The sequence below is a fragment of the Tympanuchus pallidicinctus genome, unplaced genomic scaffold, assembly GCF_026119805.1.
Source record: "Tympanuchus pallidicinctus isolate F22 unplaced genomic scaffold, pur_lepc_1.0 scaffold3, whole genome shotgun sequence".
NCBI lineage: Eukaryota > Metazoa > Chordata > Aves > Galliformes > Phasianidae > Tympanuchus > Tympanuchus pallidicinctus.
In genome coordinates, this window is record NW_026294747.1 from 60366021 (window position 1) to 60392198 (window position 26178).

A 26178-nucleotide genomic window follows, 5' to 3' on the forward strand; every position below is an offset into this window, starting at 1 on the left:
AGCTGATCTTTTCTATGTATAAAATATTTAAGGAAAAACAACAGTAATTTGGTGTTAGCCTTTCCTGCTGAGGTGCAAGATGGAGGTAGTACGTGGACATTGGCTTTCACTGTCACAAGGGAAACAGTTCTGTGGTGGACAGATGAGAAGATGTCAATTTTCTTTTCTCCTTTGAGACAGATTGCAGTGATTAGTGTATGTGTTTGTGTTTATTTGTTTTCCTAAGAATAACATTCTGGTTGGTAATTTGTGTGGCTCCTACATTAGGATACATTGAGGAGGTGTACTGAAGTTCTTGAAGGTGTATTGATGTTCTTTGCATCATCTGGAATGATGCAAAATATCCGAACCAGGTGAAATCCCACCTGTTGAACTCTAACAAAAAAGACTAGCTTCTGATTCTAAAGTACATGATTTAAGTTTGGCATTTAATTTCCTGAGATCTAAAGCTAACTATCTCCAGTTCATCTTTTTTTCTGCTGCTATGCTGTAAAACTCATTATTATCATAGAGTATTTGGAGTTGGAATGGACCCGTGAGAATCATCAGGTCCGATTCCTGGCTCTACACGGAACCACCCAAAAATCAGACCACGTGTCCAGGAGCATTGTCCAGCATCGTTATAATCAAAGAAAACCCATTGTTTCTGTTACTTTCAATTTTAGTTTTAATCCAATCTGGGATTACCTTGGTAGGTGAGAAGTGAACCATTTCAGATCCTTTTATTTTTAATACCTGTTTGAAAATAGCGCTGCGTGCAGGAATTCTTGGGTCTCTGAAAAATGATGTCAGATTGTAGAAAATATCACCATAATTTATACAGTTTTAGTCACAACTTAGTTGCATAATTTGATAACCTAATGGCAGGTCAGTAATTATCTAGAGAAAGGCAATGTAAAATGTTAGTGTGGGCAAACTGCTGGTAAGGTTTCTTATTCTTCATATACAGCCCTCATTGAATCATTTGAACTACACATGTGGAATTCCTCTGGACTTTAGAAAGAGGCTGTTGAATCTGAGTTGAATCTGATTGTGCTGCCTGTCTTGAAAGACAGCAGAGACACCATTGCTTCAACAGGAGCTCCTACAAGGTGTCTCTGCTTTGAAATGTCAACCACCTTCAAGGATCCTGGCCTCATACACAGCCTTTGCTCAAGCTTTTATTTATTTTGTTATTTACCTGGATTTATGTAAGAACAGAAAGACCTTGTCTGGTGTTCCTTTTCTCTCTGAGGGTCTTTATATGTAGTATTGCCCTTTAAAAGTTACTGCACATATAATTCAGTTTGATATTCCACCTTGTAGCATTGTGTTTCCTTTGATATCACTCTCCTGAAGATTATATGACCTTGAAGGTGACATTTTAAACTAATAAATGAGAAGAACTGAAACTAAACCTGAACACTGTAAGCCAAATGGGTTGACTTTTACCTCAAGCTTTCATTTCTGTACATGAAAAGTACACAACTATCAGAATTACGTATTTGCATTTTTTTCTTAATATCTCAAGGAAACAAATGTTATGCAAATGTGTCATCTATTCCTTTTTTTCCTGTGCACTGACCCATAAGCTATGATTCTATGATTCTGTGAAATGCTTTTGCCCATTGTTCTGTCATTCTTTTCTCACCCCTTCTCCACACAAATACCGCCAACAGTTTAAGTTGGTTGAATCACTGCAATGTTTGATGGAGGTGTAGTAGTCTCCAAGCTGAAGATTTGTGTGAACCTCCATAGGAGGAAGATGACTAGAATCATTTCAGTGCTAAGCATAATCTTAAAGTTGCAACTGAAAACACTGCAATGATAAAAGTCCCGTTATTTTCTCCTTGATGTGAAATTGCACCTCTCTTAGCCTTTCTTTTTCACTTGTTGTCAAGTCAGATGCGTCCTTAGGTCATAGGTATATGAGGCAACCCCATCAGGTTCAACAGTATTATATTTAAGCTTAGCTGTCCTGAGCTTCACATGAAATTATTCAAAAATGCATATAGTTTTCCTTAGCTGAAATTGGGATTCCGGGGGCAGCTATTTAGGATAAGAATTTTTAGCCTCATTCTACTGAATGAATGAATGAATACTTACAGAGTAGTTCACCACCACTGCCCAGCTAAAATGGGATTATTCCTAATGGAAGGTCTTGCTACTGAGGGGCTACAGAGGAAACATCATTTAGGTGAGTGCACTTAAATTGGGAAGTCTAAGCTGCCTGAAGTTAAACTGATACTGACTAATTCCACAATCACATCAACCACTTTGCATTTCCTCTAGAGCCAAGTGAGGCTGCAAAAGATGAGCTGTGCCATTGGAGAGAAGATGACTAGCTGAATAACATGAAACACTCTTTTTCCCATGCTATGAGGAGGGTCTAAATAGCTTTCCAAGATCAGATGCCAAGCTTTACATCAGCTGGGTTAGCTGAGATGAATCCTACAAAGTTCAACAAGCAGATTTCTGTCTGCAGGCTCCAGTACAGACCTGGGAAGGTAAAGCAGAATTTGCATTCCCTGCAAAGCATCCTGTATTAAGATCATTTTTACTTACTATTTTTATGCTCTAGACTACATAAAAACTTATTCTTTAAAACTACATGTTGGCATTATTTATTCCAAACGTGCTAAGAACCAGGAGAATTAATCCATATGGTGCTGTGCCTTGCTTCTTGCAGTGTTTGAGCCACTTCTTTCAAAGCTAGCTTGAGTATCCCTCCATCACACGGCAATGGAGACATACCATCAGAGCCAGAGGAGAGCCCTGCTGTGCAGTTTCACACTCAAATCACACATTTCCGTGGGCAGGTTTCACCCAGCAGGAGTTCCTGGCTGTGTTGTGGTTTACAAATGTTTACATTTGTGGTTTACAAAGGGGATTGTCCATGCTGACATGTATTATATTTTATATACATATATTTTTGTGTGTGTGTTTTCTTTGCTCTTCCAAATGGTTGCTTTCAAATATGGTTTTACCAGAAAGGATCGAGCAACTTTCTTACTGACAATGAATTCTTTGCAGTCTTTGTCATTTACTGGGCAAATTACTTTTTTTTTTTTCCTGTTTCTTTCTCTTTCAATGCCAACACATCAGTGTTTTCTAGTAGAACAAAATAATGTCTTTTAAAGTTGGAATATTTTATTTATGCGTGCTATTGCCACAATAGCAGACTACTGTTCAGACTTCTATGAAATATTTATTCATTGTCTTCTCTTCTCTGCAGTATGAGGATTTATGCTCATTTCTCTAGATAGGTTTGCAGTTTCTGTTGTTATGCCAGTATTTGGAAAACAACTGATGCTAAAGTAGTAATAAAGAATAAGAAAGCTTTCCCTAATTCTAGCACAGCCATTTAATTCAAGTGAGCAAGGCTAGCAGGTGGTTCTCAGAAGATCTCATTAGCCTCTTTGATTGTCTCTAACACCTCTTGTAAGCAAATGTCTCATTACCATGGATATTTACATATGCTTTACTTTCATACAGGTTGCCATACATCAGTGAACTATAAACCTATTACCAAATGTCTTCAGATTTAAATGGTAAATACTATTCCTGCTGTGTGGACAAACGGTAGCTATCAAAGACAGTAAAATCTAACAGTGCTCAATTCAATCTTGATTTCCATGGTTAGTATCACTGAACTTTTCAAATTGTAAAAATCATTAGGTCTTTGAGCCTTTCAGAGATATCCAGTAGAGTCATAGCATGCATACAATGAGATACTCATCTGGAAGTGGAATCAGTCTGGAATACGAATGGAAGAAAGGTGGGGAGAAGAAAATGTGAAGGTTTTTCTTTTCCAGTTCCTGTGGTGACTAAATTTTATATACTCAGCAGTTTATTTTATGTAGCCTCATAATCACAGAATGGCTTAGGTTCCCTGGGACCTTAAGATCATCAAGCTCCAACCTCTGCAGTGGGCTGCCTGCCTCCACAGCTCAAGCTGCCCAGAGCCCAGCCATGGACTTGGGCACCTCTAGGGATGGGGCACCCACAACTCTCTGGGCAGTGCCAGGGCATCACTGCCCTCTGAGTAAAGAATTTCTTTCTAACCTCTAACCTAAATCTCTTCTCTTTTAGTTAAAGTCCTGATCTGATGCTACAGCCTTTCATTTGAAAGAAGGGTTATCATCTGCTTGTCATACTGACATCATTATAGCATTGTAGTTTGACACTGAACTAATTCTTCAAACCTTCAGCTCATAGCTTCCTTATCCACCACACGTGGTAGTACCTGGCTTATATTTTGTGAGGACTTGATTTTCTGCCACTGAAGCTGATGGAAATACATACACAAAGGCCAGTTCTGTTCATACATTCTCATCCAATAGCAATCCCCTACTACTGACAAAATTGACAAAGCCCACACCGTTTTCTAGCAGCTGAACACCCAACCTGTATTGTACTTCTCCCAGTCTGAAAATATGACACTTTGAAATATTATTTGCTTTTATTGAGGATCTTATTTTCTCAGGCATGCAGTCAAAGAGAAAATATATCAACAGAACCCCACATACTTCTGAGTGAGGAACTTGCACCTTTTAGCAGTTGGTAAGATTAGATGCTCAATCTCAACATCAAATGCAAAGAACTCTGAGAGATAGTTAAGTGGGCTAGATGATCTTAGAGGTCTTTTCCAACCTTAATGATTCTGTGATCTAGTCTGTCTTTCATTTTCTGTTGAGGTAGAAGATGATCCCCATTTGAGATTTCTTCAATGAGAAAATTTTTTGGACATTAGTAAGAAATGCAGGAAAATTTCCGAGCTTTTCTGTACACTAGATAAGTTTTCTAGGTTTATAAACTAGTAAGATGATGATTTCAGCTTCACACAACTGCAGACTGGGTTGTGCATAGAAAGCTCCTTCTTGAAAACCAGTCCTAATTTGTCATATTTCTCATGTTTAATGCCCTTCTTTTTCCTGTGTCCCAAGAGAAAAAAACTCCCATCCCTAACATTATCACCTCCTATTTCTGCATGCTTCTGATGCTAAAATTCATCCAGTTCCATATAATGACTGAAAACTGGAAATAAACATTTTCAGGTTAGAAATAATAGGCATAGTCCTGTAACAGGAGGTTGGTTGTGTATCACTCAGATCTTTAATTAAAGGCTGGTGACATTAAGCCTAATATTTGAGTGATTGTGGAGGGCCTAATTCTGTGTTATGCAAGAAATCCTTTAGCTGTTTTGCATTTACATGCATGTAAAGACAGTGAATACTACAGGAGTGGTTCTTTACACTTCTGTACTGAATATTTTCCTAATGAACTGAACAAAATGAAAGAGAGAAGCTTCACTCATATACATCCCAAAAAACAACTCAGCAAGCAGCTGTGGGATGAAGCAGAATCTATTCTCCAACTTTCAATCACCACCCTGGGCCAAATTCCAATAAGTGTTAGTATCCAACCTCTGACGGGGATTCAAGTTTGCAGAAATTCACTGAATTGAAATCAGAGATGTCAATCAAATCTCCACAGATTTAACTCACTTTTTGGTAGACAGATAGTGGCTGTGAATTCCACTCTAAAGGGAATATTAGCTTCTGACGTATAATGGAGTAGTTTAATTGGGACTAACAGCTTTCACTTTTTGCCAGAGTGGATTCTGTCCATTACTGTATAATGCAACTACATTGTACGTATGCTTACGCTATTCTTATCAATGCAAATTATTTTTTGGGTCAGGGAAAGCTTATCAGAAAGTGATACCGTTTGTTATTCTAACCAACTGCACACTGATGGATAGAAGGAAGAACCAACCACTAAAACCATTCTGAAAACAAAAAGAAGAGAGAGTTTGCACCATTAATCTTATCTTTTTTGCCTCTCTCTTTTCTATAGGTTGCCCAGGAATGTGGGACAACATTACATGCTGGAAACCTGCAAGTGTGGGTGAAATTGTCTTTGTCAAGTGTCCTGCTCTGTTCAGATTTATCATCTCTGAAGACGGTAAAGTCCTTTCTCCGTGTTTTTTGCTTCTGCCTGGTAGAGCTGCATGGCCAGCAGGCAAATAAAGCCTGATTCAGTTGCTATACTTGAAGGGAAAATAAGAACTACAGTGGCCTGCGGTTGGTTTGAACTTCTGTTCAAAAGAAAACAGTAAAAAAACAGGATGTTTTTTGTGTAGATGTATGTGCATATGTTGGGTGGAAGGGGGAAAGATGTGTGAAAAAAAGCTATCTCGGTCACCATGAAGTTATTGGAAAGTCTAGTAGCTAAACAGGGCATTTGCCCTTGGGAATCCACAAAGATCAACAAGACCTGAGACTGTGTGAAGGTGTCAGACAACTAGTCATCATAACTGGAACCTATTTATAAAATAACTAAAACTCAGAGCTGGGCTCTGTTCATGCCTACGGAATGGATGTGCATGAAATGACCAATGAGGGCAGTTCCCATCTTGGAGGCCCAGTGGAGGGTTGGTGAAAATTAAAAATTCTTTCAGAAGTGGAGAAGATCCATTGTGCCTTTTTGTTCTCTGTAGAAATGAGATGTCAGCTTCCTACTGCTCCTTGCAGCTGGCACCAGCAGCCAAGCAAAGAAACAAAAGTAAATGAAAGGTCAGAAAATTGCCCAGGTTGCGTTGTGGTGAGATGGACTGTTTCTGTTTCCAGAATCACAGAATGGCCAGGGTTGGAAGGGACCTCAGGGATCATGAATAATCTCTAACCAGAATGCATTACTGTAAGAGTTGTCCCTTGTTAGTTAACAACAAGCCTTTGCTGATATTTAACAGTTAAGTCCATCTCATCCCAGCACCCATGTAGGCCAGCATAGATCACTTAAGGAGCACTTCTCATGGAGGAAAACCTCACCTTTTTCCTTCTGCGATCCTCTTCCCAAAGATTATTTTGCCAGTGAATTATTCATACAAAATCTTGAATCCAAAATTCACTTCCTGATGTTGCTACAGACAGTGCACAATTTGTGGTAGATGGAAAATATATCATACACAACTCTGGCATGCTCAAATATTCACTTTTAAGAACAGACATTTCAATTCACCTTAGATGATGAAGGAAACACCAAAATGCTTTTGTGAAATGGAGAGGAATTTAAGGGTGATCACCCCCTCACTAAATACATCCATATGAAACTCAAGTGTCTTCTCTCAATTAGTTCACTGGACTCCATCTGTAGTTAATGTGGAGAAAGTAAGTGAAAGAAATCAATGGAAGGCAGTGTATTTAATTTCAAGAACATGAGGTTAATTACCATTTGGAGGTAATCTCTCTTTATCCAGCAAGTAATAAAGACAGTTCCCTTAAATGAGGCATCTTATTTTTGAAGGGAGGAAGACAAGTCCCTTTTTAAATTATCAGTTACAAAAACATGGTTATTCCTGTAATTCTGTGTGCTTCAATTATAGTGTGTATAATTACACATAATCTTGACTGCTGCAATATTGGTCCAGTATAAATTCAGTGAATGCAATGACACTTGCTGAACCATCACAGTCAACCATAATAGAAAAGACAGCATAGAGCTTCTAGGAGGATTTGTGTCCAACGTGGGAAAGGAAATATTCTTCCCTCTTTCACACACATGCACACACACATACATATGTGTATTTATTTACATTATTCTCCGTGACTTTGTTATCTGTTTTCATTGACTGCTTGTCATTCAGACTAATTGTCGGACCAGTCTTGGTCATCCTTTGCGCAAGATACACACTCAACCAAAAGTTTTCACAATCTAATTATCAGTGACGTGTGCAGCCTGCAGGCATAATGCTTTTATATCATTTATTGTGCACCAGCAGATGGCTGATCTGCTGTTATCTTCTGATATGACTGCAAGAGACCTGCTGCTCAATGCAATGCCTGACCAACCTTCAATTTGGACCCCTCCTTTTTGGTGGCCTGTGATGTGCTGCCTCTACCTGTCCTCAAGATAGGCATGGTAACATAGGCAGCACTTTTCTTTCCCTTTCTTTCTCTCTTTTCCTTCCCTTTTGGGGTTCGGTGATCAGAGATGTCACTAGTTTGAGAACACGGAGAGATGCTGTCTGCATCTACAGCAAAGGAATCTTTCCTCTCTGCCAATCCACCAACACACCTCAGCTGCAGACCTTTTAATGGCTGTCTTTATTCCAAGGGATATTTCATAGAATCATAGAATGGCCTGGGTTGAAAATGACCTCAAAGATTATCTGGCTTCAACCCCCTGCTATGTGCAGGGTCGCCAGCCACCAGACCAGGCTGCCTAGAGCCACATCCAGCCTGGCCTTGAATGGCTCCTGGAATGGGGCATCCACAACCTGTCTGGTCAGTCTGTGTTTCCAATGCTCATAATTATAACCTACCCAAATAGCACCTTCTCCCTTCTATTGATGAAATTTCTTTTCTGTAGTGCCATTGTTTCTGAAGTAATTAAGGTTTGGAGGGCTCTTGAGAAACCATCTAATATGTCTCCCTTCTCAAAGACAGTGTCAGCTCAACATAGTCTATTGCAGCATATAACATTTTAATATCAGAATGTCTTGTCCCATATTTTTTTTTCAACTGACATTAATATTCATTAACACTGTACTTAAAAGAGGAAAGCTGCCATAACAAAAGGCTCCATACATTGAAGGGCTGAAATAAGGTTTTTTGAACGCTTTGCCTGGAATTTCCAGTGCTGTTTGTAAATTGTACCTCACATTTGGCCTCTAGGAGGGTGATAGCATGACCCTAAGGGAGGAGTAGTCAGTCCAGTGTAAATATATGTGCTGCCTTCTTGATTTCCTTGCGGGTTCACTAATAAAAGTGACAGCTGTTACTGGGTGGTTTTTTTTTTTGGACATCTGTTCAGTAGGAACAAAACCAAGATTCATAATTCGTTAGATAAACAAATAAACATTTAATCTGGAGTTGTTTGAAACCTCGGCAGACCCAGCTGGATTTGTGCTAGTGACCCCAAGGTGGAAATATCTACATCCATAATCACTCTTCTGGGTGAATCAGGATGAATTTTCAGTCTCATTACTGCTAATTTTAGCTAACCGAGTATATTTGCTTCAATGAGGGCTTAATGAAAAAAGTCACATATTATGAAGGTTCCTTAAATAAAGGGTTATTAGATAATTAAAATGTTTCTAAGACGTGGCTAATCACATTTTATAAATCATTACAGTATTCTGAGGCTGCTGCTGTGTTTCTAGAATATGTAAGTAGGATAGGCACTGACCCCAGTGTCCATTAATTGTATATTCATTCTTAATTCAGCAGAGTTTTCAGATGACCAAAAATCATTTTTACAAAGAGCAGCAATGATTTTGATTTATGTTTTTAAAATGTTTGTCTTAAGAAGCACTGAAGCACTTGTGGAAACACCTGCTTGGATGAAATAGGGGAACCACATGTAGCACCATTGATTTTACAGAGTGGGGGGAAAGTTATCTCACTTGGCTTTGGAAATCTGTGAATTATATGTGTAAAGCTGGTCACATGGACTTCTGGTTCAGTGAGGGAAGTGTTAGAATCATAGAATATCCTGAGTTGGAAGGGACCCATAAGGATCATTGAGTCCAGCTTCTGATAAGTAATCGTAGAAGGTATTTCCTCTGACCTGTGTCAAATTTGTATCTTGAGGTGAATGAAGTCAGTGGAGGAGTCTCTTTGGTTGCTGAATTTCTGAAAGGAATTTGGCTGTCTTAACTTGGCTGCCTGATTTCTGCTTTCAGTAAGGTGAAAAAGAAAATGGACTTAAAAATAAAAACTAACTGATGAAATTCCAATCCCCACCATCCACAGAGATGCTTTGTCGAAGAACAGTTCAGTGGTTCTAGCTGTAAAGACCATCTCTTGCTGTTGAGGGGTTTGAAAATATACTCTGCTACGACCTTCATTGCAGTTGGACTGAGGACTGACATTTGAACTGCTGATATGGAAGGTTTAAAGTTAAAATTTCCTTTGGAAATCCCGTGATATATATCTTGTGACCCTTCCTGGTAACATTTCATTTCATTTCTCCTTCAAAATCATGAGAATTTTTTATTTCCTTTCAGATTCTCTTTGCGAACAAAAAGATTGTTCTGAAAATCTCTCCACCTGAAAAAGTCATTGTATCTCCTCAGCCTTTTCCAGTGTAGTAGGTTAAAGATTTACGGTGGTTTCTGTTCTGGAGGATTCCTAAATATTGGAGGTTTCTTGTTAGTTGGTTTATGTTTGGTTTTGTTTTCTTTTATGGTTGGTGTTTGGTTTTTTTCTCTTCAAAATCCATTTCTTTCATCAATTCACAGTTTAATTTTTATTAGAAGCAATAACTTCCATCGTGTTGCTTTTATCAATTATGTTTTCTCATTCCAAGTGGTAACCCCAGAGAAAATCACAGAATCACAGAATCATCCGAGTTGGAAGGGACCTCAAGGATCATGTAGTTCCAACCCCCCTGCCTAGCAGGGCCACCAAACGTACACATTTAGATCAGGTTGCCCAGGACCCTCTCCAACCTGGCCTTGAACACCAAGGACGGGGCATCCACAACCTCCCTGGGCAGCCCGTTCCAGGGCCTAACTACTCTCCTTGTAAAGAACTTCCCCCTAACATCCAACCTCAATCTTCCCTCCTTCAACTTGGATCCATTTCCCCTAGTCCTGCTGTTGTCAGCCCTTCTGAAGAGTTTACTCCCCTCCTGGGTGTAGGTTCCCTTCAGGTATTGATAGGCTGCAATGAGGTCACCCCTCATTGCAATGAGGTCACCCATGAGAAAACCCCTCTAGCAACAGAGTACATTTAAAGCATTCTAAGGTATCTGCAATTAAAAAAGGAAAAAGGTGCCAGCCATGATGTGTAATTATCTACAATCCCAACTAGAAAATGTTGTGTTTTATTCTTTTCCTTTATTTATTTATTTTTACAGGCAGTGGTGATGTGTCTGGTAGAGGAAACTCACAGATGCCAAGGCTTTTCCTTCATTGCCCCTCACGGCTGAGAAATTTTAGAGGGATAAAACCTGTCCACTAAAGGGCCATTGAAAGAAATGCAATAGGCAGCTAAAAAATGAGCGTATTTTTACGCCTCTGATTGGCAGGAAAATCTTATGCAAATAGTAATAGGCAGTCTCTGAGCATTGCTGTGTGCTTCACATTGAGAAGTTGTCTTCATTTCAGAATCCAAATGAATGATTAGCTCCTACAGAATCTACCAACTATACAGACTGTTTATTCAGTGCTCAGTCTAGGATGTTGCCTGCGGCATCCAAAAGAGTGTGACTGACCTTTGCTGGTACCAGGATTAAGGCTGCTAATTAAAATTCAGTGAAATAAAGAGTCCATCCAGGTATTGTAGAGTTTAAGGGGGAATGTTTATCTTTTCGAACCCGAGTGTTTGCTAGGCTTACTGCTGCTCTGCCAGTCGTGTGTCTTCATTGCTCAGCCACCAAGCTTCATTGTCCCTGAGACAGAGCTGAAAAAAGCCCATTACTGATCCCATTAAAAACACTGAGAGCCACTCAACTACTTTGTCACTAGAACACCAACCCTTCTATATTCTGCACTAGATACATCATGTGGGATTTATGAATGCAAGGTTAATTGGATTTGGTAAGCCATCCGTAGCTCTTTTTTCCTGCCTGAGTTTGGATGTTATCCCTAATCAAACAAAACAAGATGACAAGACAAGGGTTAATGAGAGGGGCAGCAGTACTAAATGTGCAAATGTGGAAGGTGTTTCTGTGTCACTTCTGGGGAAATCGTCCTGGAGTACTGACAACATGTGGTACGTAACTCCCAAACAGGGTGAAAGGACATGAAAATCCGTTGTTGAGAGTCTTTGCAAATCAGTTGCTATTAATTAGGCCTCCTTAATGATGTATTTTTATTTAAACAAAAAGGTGATTTTTAAAGATTAGAGACCTTCTAACCAGCAGAATGTACTTGGAAAGATCCTGTACTTACTTTCTACTGAAGTAGATGATGGAGGATTTGTTTGATACTGGCTGAAATTAATGTTGGCATTGCAGCTGCCTGAAATTGGAAATCGTGTTTGCCTGTCAAATGGGCAAGGGAAAAGATCAATGCAAAGGTCGAGATTTTCTGTTCAAATATATTTCACCCCTGATGGGTGTTTCAGCGTCCTCTATGAAAAACAGGGGGAGGGAAACCACTAGCATCAGGAAGCATTCTGTTTTACAGAGATGGGCCATCCCATAGAATGTCCATCTTAGGCTCAGCAAGTCCCAGATATAGGAAAGAGTTATAGGAGACTTATTAAGTGGAGATGTTACAAATTCTCTTTCCAATTTCTGTGTTAGTTGTGCTTCCTAGATAGCAAGTTCTTTCCTTTTAGTTTCCTATTCCTATTTCCTTTTGGGCTTTCCATGGGCCAGTAAAGCCATGGAATGACATCAGCTTTTCCAAATCAAGGAGGCCATTCTATGACATGATGACCAGCTCTACTTTAAAGGGTAACACTTAACCCTAATCCAAAATACAAACCCTTAACCCTAACCCAAACTGATAACCCTGAACCCTAGCCCAAAATGCCACCCTACCTAAAAGGGTAACCCTTTATCATTAAGCATGTCTCTTCTGCCCCAGAATCACAAAGTCTATCTGCAGTGCAGGACATTCTGCCAATGCAGGTATTGCCATGAGAGAATACTGACTGTATCTACAGTCAGTAGATCTGTATCTGTTTCCAGTCTTCTAGTTATTTTTGTGAATACTTTTTTTAACAGGGGAGTGACATTTTTGGCCTTTCCCTCGAATTATGGGGACAAAGGGTTCTGATACTCACTGAACAGGTTCAATAGCAACAATTGCTCTAAATTCTTCTGATCAATTCAGTTAAATATCAAGTCCTTGGTCCATTGCAAGACAACATCCTGCGGTTACCAGGGTAAAGCTGTAACACAATTCAAGACCTTTGCCCAGTGTGATCTGAAAGCTAATTGGCCCTGGAGAATTAAAAAGCAGGGCTCCTCTGGAAAGTATCCAAGGATGGAACAAGGCAAGAGCTGCTAAGCAGTTTGGAGAACACTCAGGTGTGCAGAAGATAATGCACTGAATTATCATTGTTGGGTGTAACATGGGCAGCTGCTTCAACCTTAACCATCAGCCTCCACCCTGCTGCTGTTTCTCCTCTCTTTGTCTCAAATAATTAAGGAAGGAATTCCATTTGATTGCAAGACTTAGGTGTGATGAGCTCACATTCACTTTTGTCTTTAAGCGAGTGCTCGAATATGCTTACTTCTCTCAGCCTTCTCTCACAATTGATAATCTGTCTTGGACAATATGTCTTCTTTTCTTTGTTTGAAAAGCTTTGCTCTGAAATATGACCCATGCTCTTCTCTGAGCTAAGAGCCTCTTTGGTAGCATTTGCGTTGACCTCACATGCTGATGGATGCTCCTCTGACAGCCAGCCTGGTAGGACAGATGCACTTCATGTTTAAACGATGCCTACTAGTTGCTATGGTGACCTCAGTCCACTGACAGTTTCATAGCCTTTGATAAAGAAAGGGAAGGGAAGAAAAAAGTCAAAATTTCCCTTACATGTTATTGGTCATCTGTATGCATAAGTCTTGCCACAGCCAGGTACAACAGCCTTTATGTTCTCCATATACGACCTCATTGGCCTTCTCCAGCCGTGGTGCTCTGGTTCTTCTCACCAACCTGTCATGAGACCACGTGCTTTTAAGGGGTATAGGGCATTAAGGTTTGTATATCAGCTCCACCTCTGTCTTCGCTGCAGTGTTTTGCACAAGCCACTGGTGAACAGAGAATGAAGAAAATTAGTTGTCCTTAATTGTTCTCTTCCCCCTTGACCATGACAAAGAAAGTACACAAGTGAATGAATGACTTCAATATGTAGTTTAAAGTGTTGTTGATGTGGTGTGAGGCTAGAGATAGAAATAAGGGGGTAAGTGTTTAGCCTAGGGAAAAAGCATGGGGTCCTCTAAGTTCTCTCATTCTGAACCTTGCCTGGCTGCCCTTGCTGTAGATGTATAGAACTGATCCTGAATGCTGCTGGCTGAACAGATTGCTAGTGTAGGGGAGTGGCATGCAGCAATGGAGGAAGGGCTCCGTGTGCTGGATGGGAGTGGGATGGCTGGTGGATTAATTTCATGTTTCTAAATTAAATGTTAGATTCCTAATCGGTGCTGTAGAAAACAGGGAAAAATTAGCTCCCTGCCTACCCAGCTCGTCATTCACAGAGCTGGATGTGATGATGACAAGTGATTTGGGAAAATGTTTTCCATCACCCACCCCTCCAACAAATGACGCTGAGGTGAGAACAGAAATAAGGCTAGAGTGTGGGCAAAATATTTTAGGACCGAATGATTTGTCAAGCCTTTCATTCCCCTTCTTGAGCTAATAATGAGCAAAAGCTGGAACAAAGGGGTTAAATGCGAGTTGTTGTGCTCAAATAAACAAATCTATGGGAGATAAAGTAGTTGCCATGCCAGCTGACACCGAAAGCAGCCAGCACAAAGTTGGCATGTAGGAGCTGATCTAAAAGGCTGCACAGAGCAGAGGCTCATCGTACACAGCCTGCTTCTTGGCTTTCACTTTGCCAGCCCTGTTCCCTGCAAAAGAGAAGCAAAAATTCCTTGTGTTACATTTCTTATCTTCGTTGGAGAATAGGGAGAAGGTATCTGCTCTTTCTAAGGCCTAGCAAATACAAAACATGGAAAAAGGTCTGATACCTATGCAAGAAATTGGCATGAAAGTACCAGGTCTTTGGTACTATGTGTAGCTCTTACTGAGTCCTTTGAATTCATTTTATTTTATTTTAGTTTAGTTTTTTCTATTTTATCTTCTCATATAGAAAGTAGAAATAAGCAGTATTTTCTGTTTGATTTCTGTGTTTGATTTTTGGGACTAGCAGTTCCTCGTTCTGATGCATCTTCTTTAGTGCCTCTAAGTAGTACTGCAAATAACACCTAATTAATAATGACAGCTCAAGTACTAATGGAAAATTTGCCTTACTTCTCAACGAATGAATTTCCTATTCAACCTGGTCAAATAATAAATAACACTATCTGTCAATGCACTGGACAGTCATCCTTTGTCAAGAATAGCATTAGCTTCCTCAGGAGTTTATTGACTAATGCGGGCAGTTATTGATTTAAAAATGGTTTTCTAAGGTATTGTTTAATGGCTTCCATTGGCTCTGTCTCTCTGTAGTCTGTACTGTGCTGTTATTTAACTGTATGCAAGGAGTACAGGCCTTGAAGAAAGTCGTGTTAAAAGATTGAAAAACAAGCTAGTAGCCAAAATGCAGCTGAAAAGGGTGTTTTACTTATTCTTCAGTTCTGGGAGAGTAATATAATTCATCCAGCCTGCTTTACAATCACCCCAATGGACTTCCCCTTTTGCATCGCTCAGGCCTAATGAACCACTTTCTCACTGTCTGCATCTCAAGAGAAAAGTGTTGTAAGAACTTGTTTGAAAGCTCACCCAGCAAGGTGCCCTATGTTTTTCCCCATTACATTGCTGACACAGGAGCAAATTTGCTCAGGACTTCTGGAGATAGAAAAAAAAAGTAGAATTTCAGAGTAAAGTTGAGAAACTCAACCCACAGTCTTCATATAGCCCCAGATCAGCAAGCTCAAGGAGGCTGTGGATGCCCCATCCCTACAGGCATTCAAGGCCAGGCTGGATGTGGCTCTGGGCAGCCTGGGCTGCTGGTTGGTGACCCTGCACACAGCAGGGGGTTGGAACTGGATGAGCATTGTGGTCCTTCACAACCCAGACCATTCTATGATTCTGTCATTCTGTGTTAAATGTTAAGCACAGAAATATTTCAAATAAAGCCCATCACACCCTTCATACCTTTGAGTAGCCATACCCATTGGTATGGTCATGTGAACAGTCACATTCTGGTGGTGGGGGATTCAGTGCACAGTGTCAGAGAGAAAGGCAAGACCAGCACACATAAATCTGAAGCCCCATGGTGGCTGTATGCTCCTTCACTGCATGGTTTTTATGCATATATACACATATAAGCACATATTATTTTATATATGTGCATGTTATCTCACCACTCATTAGGTAGACTTTGACTTTTCAGTGTAATTCAGACCATAATGTTCAATGTAAATCTAATTGATGTTCCGGTGGCGCAACTTATTAGTGAGAATTAGTTTGATGGATCAAGCTTGAAAGCCTTTGTAATAAAAGGTTGTACTGGAACATTCCTCAGTGCATTAGCAAGGATTTAGATGTAGACAGATACGTTAATAAATGGCAAGCTTATTCCTACAGCAATCAGAAAGTGAACATCATTGAAAATGTGAATCCCTTCATATTGCCCAAACACGGTTAAAATGCAGTAACAATCCGGCTGCAGAGAAAATGGTTAATATAAAAAGCCTCTTAATTTCAAAAAGCTACATTAACATAATGTTCCATTGGTACCAAGGTCACGGTAGTAGAAATGAATTCAAATTGGGTATTCTACCATCACTGCAGCCGAGTGTGGCCTGTACTAAGAGTCAAATAACAGCAGGTTTTATGTCCTCCTTTTTAGGTTACTGGGAAGAGCAAACAAACAAAACCCAACAGCAACACACTTAAAGCACTTATAATTCATTTTTGTCTGTCTGTCTATCTACCTGTCTGTCTCTCTATCTGTTCATCCATCCAACCATCCCACCATCCATCCCACCATCCATCCATCCATCCACCCATCCATCCATCCATCTGTTTATCCATCTATCTATCCATCTATCTATCCATCTATCTATCCATCCACCCTCCCATCCAACCAGCCAGCCATCTATCTAGTCAGAACCATCAGTGTAACATGCCAAGATACCAGGAATACAGGGCTTCAATCTACTTAACAACTCTCTTCTAACGAGAACATTGTAAAATTTGTAGCATCACATCATAGTTTTTAAGTCACTCTGTGGCACTGGCAAACTACAATCACATTTTTCTGAGTCAGAGAACTCTTAGGTTTTTGGGGTTTTTTTGCACTTTTTCTATAGGTCATCAACAGATCCAGGCTTTTAGGTGAGGTGACTCCTATAAGGAACAAATTCCATTATAAGCTATTAACTTGAGTGGCATTAAAGGATAGACATGGACAGTGATCCAGAAGCAGTGTCTTGCTTTTTAATACTTCTCCCAGTAAAACCACAGGCAAAAATTCCCAGGGGATATCCTGAAGCTGGCCATCTCCATTCAGATTTTAGCAACATATATGGCTGAGCCAATCAATCTTATTAAATCTTGTTTTTGGTTGGCTCAGGAGAGACATAGATCTGTGCAAATATTCTGCAGAGGTATCCCTGATGTCCTGCCCAAAATCCTGAGCAGAGTCGTGGTTTGCCTGCAACATCTGGTACTTCAGTGTGATGCAGCAGGTTAAAAGAGCTTCGCTGAAAAATGCACTGCTGACTTATCTTCAGTATTCATAGTATTTGAAAACATCTAAGAAATCTCATATATGTGGCATCTGGAAAGCTGCTGAAGCTGGGCAGAGCAGCCAAGAGACAAAGGTGTCCTCATCACAGTGTTGGGGATTAACTCTTCCAAGTAATGAGCTACAGGATGTGTAGGTTTGCTGAAGGTTGATGCTGAATACATCCTTTCAGAGACACATTATAGCCTGCCTGAAAGGGGGGATGCCAGAAAAGAAAAGGCCTTAGCAAAAGCTTTATCTTTGTTTTCTAGACTCCAGCATCATCTTCACACTAAGCCCTTTTATTTCCAGCTAAGATCTAAAAGTATCTCTGATTTATTTTAAAGCACAGAGAGAAATCAGTGAATTCAAAACTGATTATGGCTCTGAAAAGGAGTAAAATATAAAAAGCACTTCAGGCTGTGCAGGAAGGAGTCCCTTTTCTATTTTTTTTTTTCCTTGGATGCTGTCTTTCTCCTTTTCAGACCTAATTTTGTATAGAATTTCACTTTTAAAGCAAAGCCTCTTGCACAAATAGCAAAGACCTTTGCAGTCCATGCTTAAGAAATAACTGCATGTTTGGGGTGAAAGAACAAGCTGAAGCTCAGCGGTTATTCCAGGGGGGTACAGTGCTAAGCTATGTTATGTATTTAACCCGATGTGGAAGCCTATGAATGGCTGACAAGGATTTTTCTCTTGTCCTGTTTGATCTGTGGGTGGCTGATAGAGCTCCTGCAGGCAGCTTTGAGTCTTGCTGCATGCAATGCAGCAGCACCACACAGCGGCACAGGGCAGCTCTTCTGCACTCAGCCTGCAGCATCCATCCAGCCCAAACCCAGCAGGAATAGGGAAAATCTGACCGGTGCAATTGGGGTTAAGTACACATCAGGCTGGGTGGGAGATTGCTTTGGGGTAATATCAGCTTTTCACAAGAAAAAGCATGAAAAAAGGAAATGCAAACCCAAACTTGTAAGATTCCCCATTGTGATGTTAGTGTTTCTAAAGTGCAGATCGTGGATTTCGTCTTGGAAATATGCGGCCTATTTCTTATTTCAGGACCTTTTTCCCTATTGAAAAAATACAAACAACAAACAGGTCATGAATTAAAAAAAAAAACTTAAATAATGCAGTGTGATGGACCGTCTTCTGAAAACCACTTTTTGGCTGTAAACATAGATTACTCAACTTGAAAAACAAACAAAAGTCTCCTGCAGTTCTTTGCTAGGACGAGAGGGAATGGCCTCAAGTTGCAACAGAGGAGATTCAGATTGGGTATTAGTAGGAATTTCTTGTCAGAAGGAGTGGTGTTGCATTGGCAAAGGTTGCAAAGGGAGGTGATGAGGTCATCATTATCCATGAAGGTTTTTAAGGAAAGAGTAGATGTGGTAATAAGGGACATGGTTTAGTGGGCAGTGTTGGTGATAGGGGGATGGTTGGACTGGAAGATCGTGGAGGTCTTCTCCAACCCTTATGATCCATAGGCTTTACTACATCCTTTCCTTTTATGGGCAGCAAAGCCTCAAAATCAAATTATTTGTTTTTCTTCTTCTCATTTCAGGTTGGGAAGTAGACAACTTGGGGCAAACTCATGCAGGTAAGGACCAGTGGTGCCAATTACCTCCTACACACCTCTGTTCTCATAAGCCATCTATAAAGGACATGATAATCTCAGATTACTGAAAACTTATTCTGCACAACAATTATTGTGATAATGAATACACGTAGCTCTCTGTAACAGCAAGATAAAAAAATACAAATTTGATATTTTTTAGAATTCGCCATCATCTTAGCCTAGAAACACAAAATTGAAACTAATTATAATTTGATAAATGGAAATCATTTTTTGCGAATTTTATCCATACTTCAATATCTATGGGTTTCTAAGGATTTTTCAGTCCTTAGATTTCTAGAAATGTAATGCTTAATCTTCATATTTTTTTAAATAAAATTTTTCCCAGTTTGATTTGCTGTCTTTTTTAGCCATGTGCTCACTGCTTTCAGTAGCAATTTCTAAACTTCATTGCTTCAATCTTGATTTAAACTTACAAGTAAACCAATGTTTACTTCCTCAAAAGACAGAATTAGGAATTTTTTGCCTTTAGACCCAAACAAATAAAAATCAAATGGATTCTATTCACTGACTTCCGCAGAGATCAGTTGGGGTCCTCATAGAAAATGCAATCCAAACAATTTCATACCGGATTTCCACTTTTATAGGTGATTATGACCTGCTGGAAAGCACAGCCGAGACTCCCCTAGGTAAGCAGCACAACCATAGAATGTTTCTCTTTTTTATTTTAGCTCTCTTATAAAGGAAGCTCCAAGCTTTCTCTCCTTCCACTTAGGTATTATTTTCTAATCAGTTTTAATGATGGTGACACATTTTCTTGAGCTTACATTTTAACAGTGTTATGAAAATGTATTCATCCATTATTGAGTCTTGTGCTCCTGCAAGACAATTGATATAAATTATATCTGCCTGCTGAACAATAGTTTAACTAAACAGTGTTGAAGAAACTCAACACCATGATTCAGTGGTTAATCTCCATGAAGAACTGGAGATGAATGTGAATTTACCAAAATTTGCCAGGTAATGCAATGTAAATCTATTGCAGTGATTAAATCAGTGTATTCTGGCACGTGGATGGCGAATGTTCTCTAAAAAGAAGGTCACCATTAGTGTCATAAGCTAATTGACTAAATTGCTCTAAGAATGTGAAATAGCATAATCTTGGCATTAAAAAAAACCTGAACAAATAAATGAAGAAACAAAAAAGTTTGTCATTTCCATCAGTTCACGTCACAGTACTGCTTAAAGTAAAAAAATAAAAAAGAAGAGGTAATAGCTGAATAAATGAAAACTGTTCTTTTGTTTTGGAGAGAAATCAGTGCAGCCAGCAGACCAGCTCTAAGTTTTTTACCTGGTCAGTGAGCTCTGAGTAAAGTAATGGTGCTTTGAGAGTGTAATGAGGGGACATCCCACCTCAGTATCAAAGAGAGTATCAGGAGATGCTTTCCTCTTCTACAGCCAGCTCCTGCTTCCAATGCAGTTTGAAGCATTTTGGCAGTCCTGGCAAATGCCATTTAGGAGCTACTCATTAAATGAGATTAGTGAAACAGGAGAAAATGAGAGAAAAAGGGAAAGAGGTTTTCTCTAAGCCAGTTTTGAGCCTCCTAGCAAACACGCCTTTCAGAGCGAGGCCATAAATTATTATTGGCACAAATAATAGGAAGAGAAAAATCTGAAGGGGGTAATTGCCAAGCGAAGCCACAGTGGGCTTCTAAACGAAGAGATGTAAATGAACTTGCTGTCAGGATAGTAGGATCAGAGAATCATGGACTAGTGATAGTGACAGGGAAGAGGTTCCCACTCCATTTTCTGTTTTCCTACAGAGCAGCAGGAGTAGAGCCAAACCTGGAGATACATGGGTGGGATATCTGACTATAAGGGCACATCCAGCTGCCTCACTCAGATATATAGTGGCCAGTTTAGATACCCCAGAGCTATCTGGCTTCCAGACCCTATTCTAAAAAAATCACGTTAGCACCATGTTTTCTTGTCAGTCTCATGCAAATGGCTCAGATATAGATCATTACAATAACACAAAGTGCATATATTCAAGCACTGGACTTACTCTTTAGTCGTCTGAAGTGCAAGTGTCGGCACTGAGGCTGCGTTTCCACTCTGCCTTTTGGAGTCAATGGAGAGAAGTGGGCATTTATCTGACCCTGTTTTTTGAATCCACTTCAGAATGAGTTCTTTGGTGCCCTGGCTGTGCTGATTAGATCTTTTTTTGCTCTTTGTTGACCAACTGGAAGTAGACATCTGTAGTGCCTAGCATAGAAGTAGGTCGTTAAAGATGTCATTAAAGATTAAGGGCTCTGCTAAAGCCTTTTTTGGGTACTCTAATAGTACTCCCACTGGTACTGTGGACTTGTCTCAAGGGGATAGAGGGTCTATCCTTGGGTTTGCTTCAGCAAGACGTTCCCAATTATACCTGTTGCACTTGACATAGGGGACATCAGCAGAAATTGCACTGAAGATGGCTGGTCTGAACCTTTTCCTCATTATTATGATGCCTGCGGCTTCGATGAAAATGAAACAGAGTCAGACAACCAGGTGGGTGGTATTCTTATAATTTAAAAGAAGTGGGAGTTGGGCAGCTTCCTTTTGTCCAGCTTCTGGTCATGTTCTGATTGTCAGATATTTATGGGCATAAATACATGAGAAATAAGACTTGTATCCTTCTTAGCTCAGTTTATGTTTTTGGAATATGAATGTTTGCTGTTAATACAGCTTGTAATGTTTAGAAACATGAACTAGCCCCATTACATCCCCTACTGACTACAGAATCCCTTGGCAAGCTAGTATTTTTTCCTACACATAGTGGTCACAGAACTACAGGCAGCTTTTGTAGCTCACTGATGCATAAACTCCAGTGTTCAAAACCAAGAGTCTGCCAACCATGAGGCAGTGCTCTAATACACGTTGAGATACTGGGTTGAGAAATATCAATTGAGAAACAGATCCTGCTGGTGCTTCCCCCTGCATGTTGACACAGTGAAGAAGTGACCATAGCTGAACCATTTAACCCTGTGATGTTTGTCTTCCAAGGATTACTACTATCTATCCGTGAAGGCGCTGTACACAGTTGGATACAGCACATCCCTCGTTTCCCTCACCACTGCCATGGTGATCCTGTGTCGTTTCAGGTGAGCTGGGACAAGAGCAGTGCCAGTGGCTCTACCACTGCTGAAAATAGGCTGGAGCTCATCGACTCCAAACAACATTTCAGCTTTTATACCATATGTCATACGACAAGTGGGAAGCAGCCCTTCAGTCTGGTTGTTCCCCTTGTTGGACCCACTATGGTGGTCATATTTCAGTAGGCTCTAGATGCTGTTGCAGCAACTCTCTCCATTGGACTGGCTCTATTTTGTGTTAATTTGCATGGTTTTGCAGGAAAATCCTCCTCTTGGTTGTGTTTAGGGTCAGAATTATCCACACTCCTGCCCTTCAGATGTCTCTATTCTTACTACCCAGGTACTTTGTGTTCTGACTGTAGGTGTAGACAGGCCTAGGTGCTATTTCCACAAAAAGAAAAGAAGATATATTTTTATTCTCCACCACTGATTTTTCCTCTCTTTTATGTGTTCCTCTCTAGGAAGCTTCACTGCACTCGGAACTTTATCCACATGAACCTCTTTGTTTCATTCATCCTACGTGCAATATCAGTGTTCATTAAAGATGGAGTTCTTTATGCTGAGCAAGATGGCAACCACTGTTTTATTTCCACTGTAAGTAAGACTAAAATCAAACCCTTTTCCCTTATTTTTTTTCCAGTATGAAATAACACAAAAATTGTGAGGCAGGCAGCAGTCTGTTGAGTATGAGAGGCTGAGGAGCTATTGGAAGGGAAGGTAATTGGTGGTAAACTTCTCTCGCAGTTCACTGTGAATGGGATAGTCCCACATAAACAGTACAGTGCACATATTATTAGCACAAATCTTCAAGTTTCATTTTCTGACTTTGGTTTGTTTCTCATGAATCTATGTAGTGATAAATGGGAAGGAAGCAGAGATGGTTTTCTTCATCTGGAGACTGGATTTTCTCCAGAGCCTTATTTGCTATGGATGTTGGGAAGAGTCACCTGTAAGGCATGTGAACATCCAGACACAAGAAAGCAGCCCTGAAAGTCACATTAAAAAAATGAAATTGTTAATATTAAAATTGTTAATATTAGCTATGTATTTGTCTCTGAAGGGGAGCTGTGCAGTGTGTGGTTTCATAGAGAGCAGTCTCTTTCACCAAAGCACTTTTCTATATTTTATATGTGAAGCCAAACTCCATTCACATTTAAGGGTAATATTGCTTTGACAAACTAACTCATCTGGTGTAGTGATGATGGAATTACACTGAGTTCCCAAACTGAAATGTCCTTCATTCACCCATTTATAATATAAATTCTCTGTGAGTCACTTCCACAAGAAAATCACACCTGTGTAGTTTCTTTGCCTCTTCTTCCTCATTAAAACTAGTTCCTGCTTTAAATTCTTCTCTGTGTAAAATCTGAAACCATTATAGATTTGCGCTTTGCTCATAACTCTCTTTTTAAAATGCCATCTGCTTCTTTGTCCTAACACACTCCAAATATAAAACATCTTACAATGAGAGCTCTGATGGCCACATCTTCAGCTGGCACAAACTGGTAGAGCTTCTGTAAAGCAACTCTTGTTTTTCTAGTTTAGACATATTGGTTTCAGATTTGCCCTGAAGAATGGGATGGGATGGCAGTTCGGAACCAGTCTAAACTGACAGCCTCCCACTTTTCCAGACAGGAGCTCCCAATTTATATACTAATTTTACTCTGATGTATTGAAAAGTCACTTTGGTAAGTCTTGTGATGTCTCACTGGTATGAAACACTGCCAAGATAAGTGTGTCCTACACTCAGAGTCAGGTTGGAGCTCAGTTTCCACTAAAGGCTTTTTCCCTTTTCTTTTGTGCATTATTTCCCCCCTCTCCCCCCAGTGAATGAATGAAAGTTTCTATCATTTTGCACAGCAAACTGCTCTGCTTTCTCTACACTTATGTAAACACTTTCATTATCTTCCCCTGAGTGACCACGCCAGAAAGTGCAATTCTCAAGTGTGCACACAGAAAGGTGTATCCCTCCTGATCCTTCTCAGGACTTCCCGCATTCTTCCTTCCTTTTCACCTCCTTCCTTTGGTTCCTTAGTGCACAACTGGATTCTTTTCTTGTCTGCACTTAATACTTCGGAGGGAGCTCCAATCTGGTAATTAAAGTCCATTGCCAAACTCCCACCTAATGGAAGAAGTTCTCAGGCTGTCTGCTGGCCACCCCCCACTGGTAAAATTGGCCACCTACCCTTCACAGCGTTTCCCTCTAAGTGGCCCTTGACATTCCTTTCAGGATTTTAAAACTTTATTGTTAAAAGTGTGTAATAGCAGTCCCAGCTGTGTTCTTTTCCGCTAACAGATTTGGAGAGGTTGAAAGCATTTTCTATGCTAATCTCAGGCAAAACAGCATGAAAATAACTTTTTTTTTTCCCTTGGTTCTCTGCAGGTGGAGTGCAAAGCAGTGATGGTGTTTTTTCACTACTGTGTCATGTCCAACTACTTCTGGCTTTTCATTGAGGGGCTGTACCTTTTCACATTACTGGTAGAAACCTTCTTCCCAGAGAGGAGGTATTTCTACTGGTACACCATTATTGGCTGGGGTAGGTGATATTCCTTGTGTATAACGTATCTCTTTATCCTGAAGGCAGGCATGTGAATGAACTATCTAATATTCCTCTATACAGATCCAAAGTGCAAGTTAAGTCCTTGTTTAGAAGCATCCTGCAAGCCAAACCTTGCTGTGCTTATTTAGATAGACTTGGATTGAAATGTGGAGGACATCACATCACTTGCAGATGTCTAGTCTACAGTTCAGAACTGCCTTCTGCAAGATATGAACTTAATAACAAGTTCTCCAGCTTAATCAAGGCTGAAACACTAAGTCTTGTCCATTCTCTAAGCCTTCCTTTGTGCCTTTCTCCCACCCAATAGAGAAATTGAAAGCATGTTCAAAGGGTACCCAAAAATGCCCCTCATACCTGGGTGGCAAATGGAAACTTGCAGTGTTGGGAAAAAGTAAGATTTGTTTCAGAAGATCAACTGTAAGGTGATAACTGAGCAATTACTTTTCATGGTGGTTTCCTGGAGGTAAATTGATTTTGGTAGCATGTTAATGCAAACTGTAGTTTGCAGAAAAATCCATTCATTTTAAAGATGCCTGAAAAAGGTCGAACTCCATATTTATACTTAAAAAACACTGTTTCTGTCATTACCTTGGGGAAAAAAAAAAAAAAAACACCACAAATTCATGCATAAAATCTACATACAACCCGTGTACCTTAAAGAGTTTTCTTTTGAAAAATAATTTTGCTTTGATGTTGCTTAGATTTTTTTTTTGTTTGGTTGATGCTGTCATTTTTTTTTTCTCTTGAGGCAACTGTGCCTACCCAAAAATTCCCAACTCCTGGCAAAGACTCCCTGCAATGTGGGCAAAGGGACGGAGAAGGAAGAGCAGATAATCAGAAATAGCACGCCAAGGCTGGGAAATTATTGATGAAGGGTTTTCAGAGTTCCCTTTGTGCTCTGCACAGATGTTTGATTACACTACTGCTGAAATATGTTGTTCTCTAAGAGAACTTGGGGATGAGTACACAAAAATGTGATAATTTTAAAAGAAAATGTACATCTTTGCAAAGCAGATACATATCGGTGGTTGAGTTACTTTAGCTGAGCCTGCACAAATTTCTTGTCTGTCAGTGCATCTGGATATGAGGATATTGCAGCACAGTGTCTTAACTGACAAGGAAAATAATGATCTGTAAAAAAGAGCTACCCAGATGGACTCATTCTTTCATGCAGCCTCAAAATTTACACTCAAGTTGAATACTATAACTAAGATCTGGCTGTTCAGTTTATAGATACCGCTTCATATACACAGCAATCTCAAATGACAACCGTTAATAATATTAAGAGAATTTCCCAGCATGGGCTGTTTTATTTTTTTCAAGTACAGTATTTTGTTATTTCCTGAGTATCTCAAATTGGGTAATGTTTCCCCAGGCACAGAAGGAGCAGTTGGTGCTTTGCAAGAACAGAAGCTCTTCCAGACTCTGGGTTCATGTTTGAACCCTTGTAGGTCAAAAAAAAGCCCCCTGGCTTACAGCTGCTAGGAAAGTGGTTGCATTGAAGCAGCAGTAGGCAGCAGCTCAGCGTTTTGCTGGGTCTGGATGTTTATCTGTTCCTCAAAATGTGCTGAGCATGT

The 26178-nt window shown here is 40.0% G+C and overlaps 1 protein-coding gene across 10 annotated transcripts in view; it reads left to right on the forward strand.

Annotated features, from left to right (window-relative positions):
- The window catches only part of ADCYAP1R1 (ADCYAP receptor type I), a 132120-nt gene that overhangs the window by 72497 nt on the left and 33445 nt on the right, over positions 1–26178 (forward strand). For all 10 annotated transcript variants that reach the window (XM_052695072.1, XM_052695074.1, XM_052695076.1 and 7 more), the window contains 7 exons: positions 5839–5946; positions 18895–18930; positions 19554–19595; positions 21353–21456; positions 21952–22049; positions 22502–22634; positions 24424–24577. In XM_052695072.1, coding sequence (XP_052551032.1) covers positions 5839–5946; positions 18895–18930; positions 19554–19595; positions 21353–21456; positions 21952–22049; positions 22502–22634; positions 24424–24577 — 675 coding nt within the window. The remainder of the gene's footprint in view (positions 1–5838; positions 5947–18894; positions 18931–19553; positions 19596–21352; positions 21457–21951; positions 22050–22501; positions 22635–24423; positions 24578–26178) is intronic.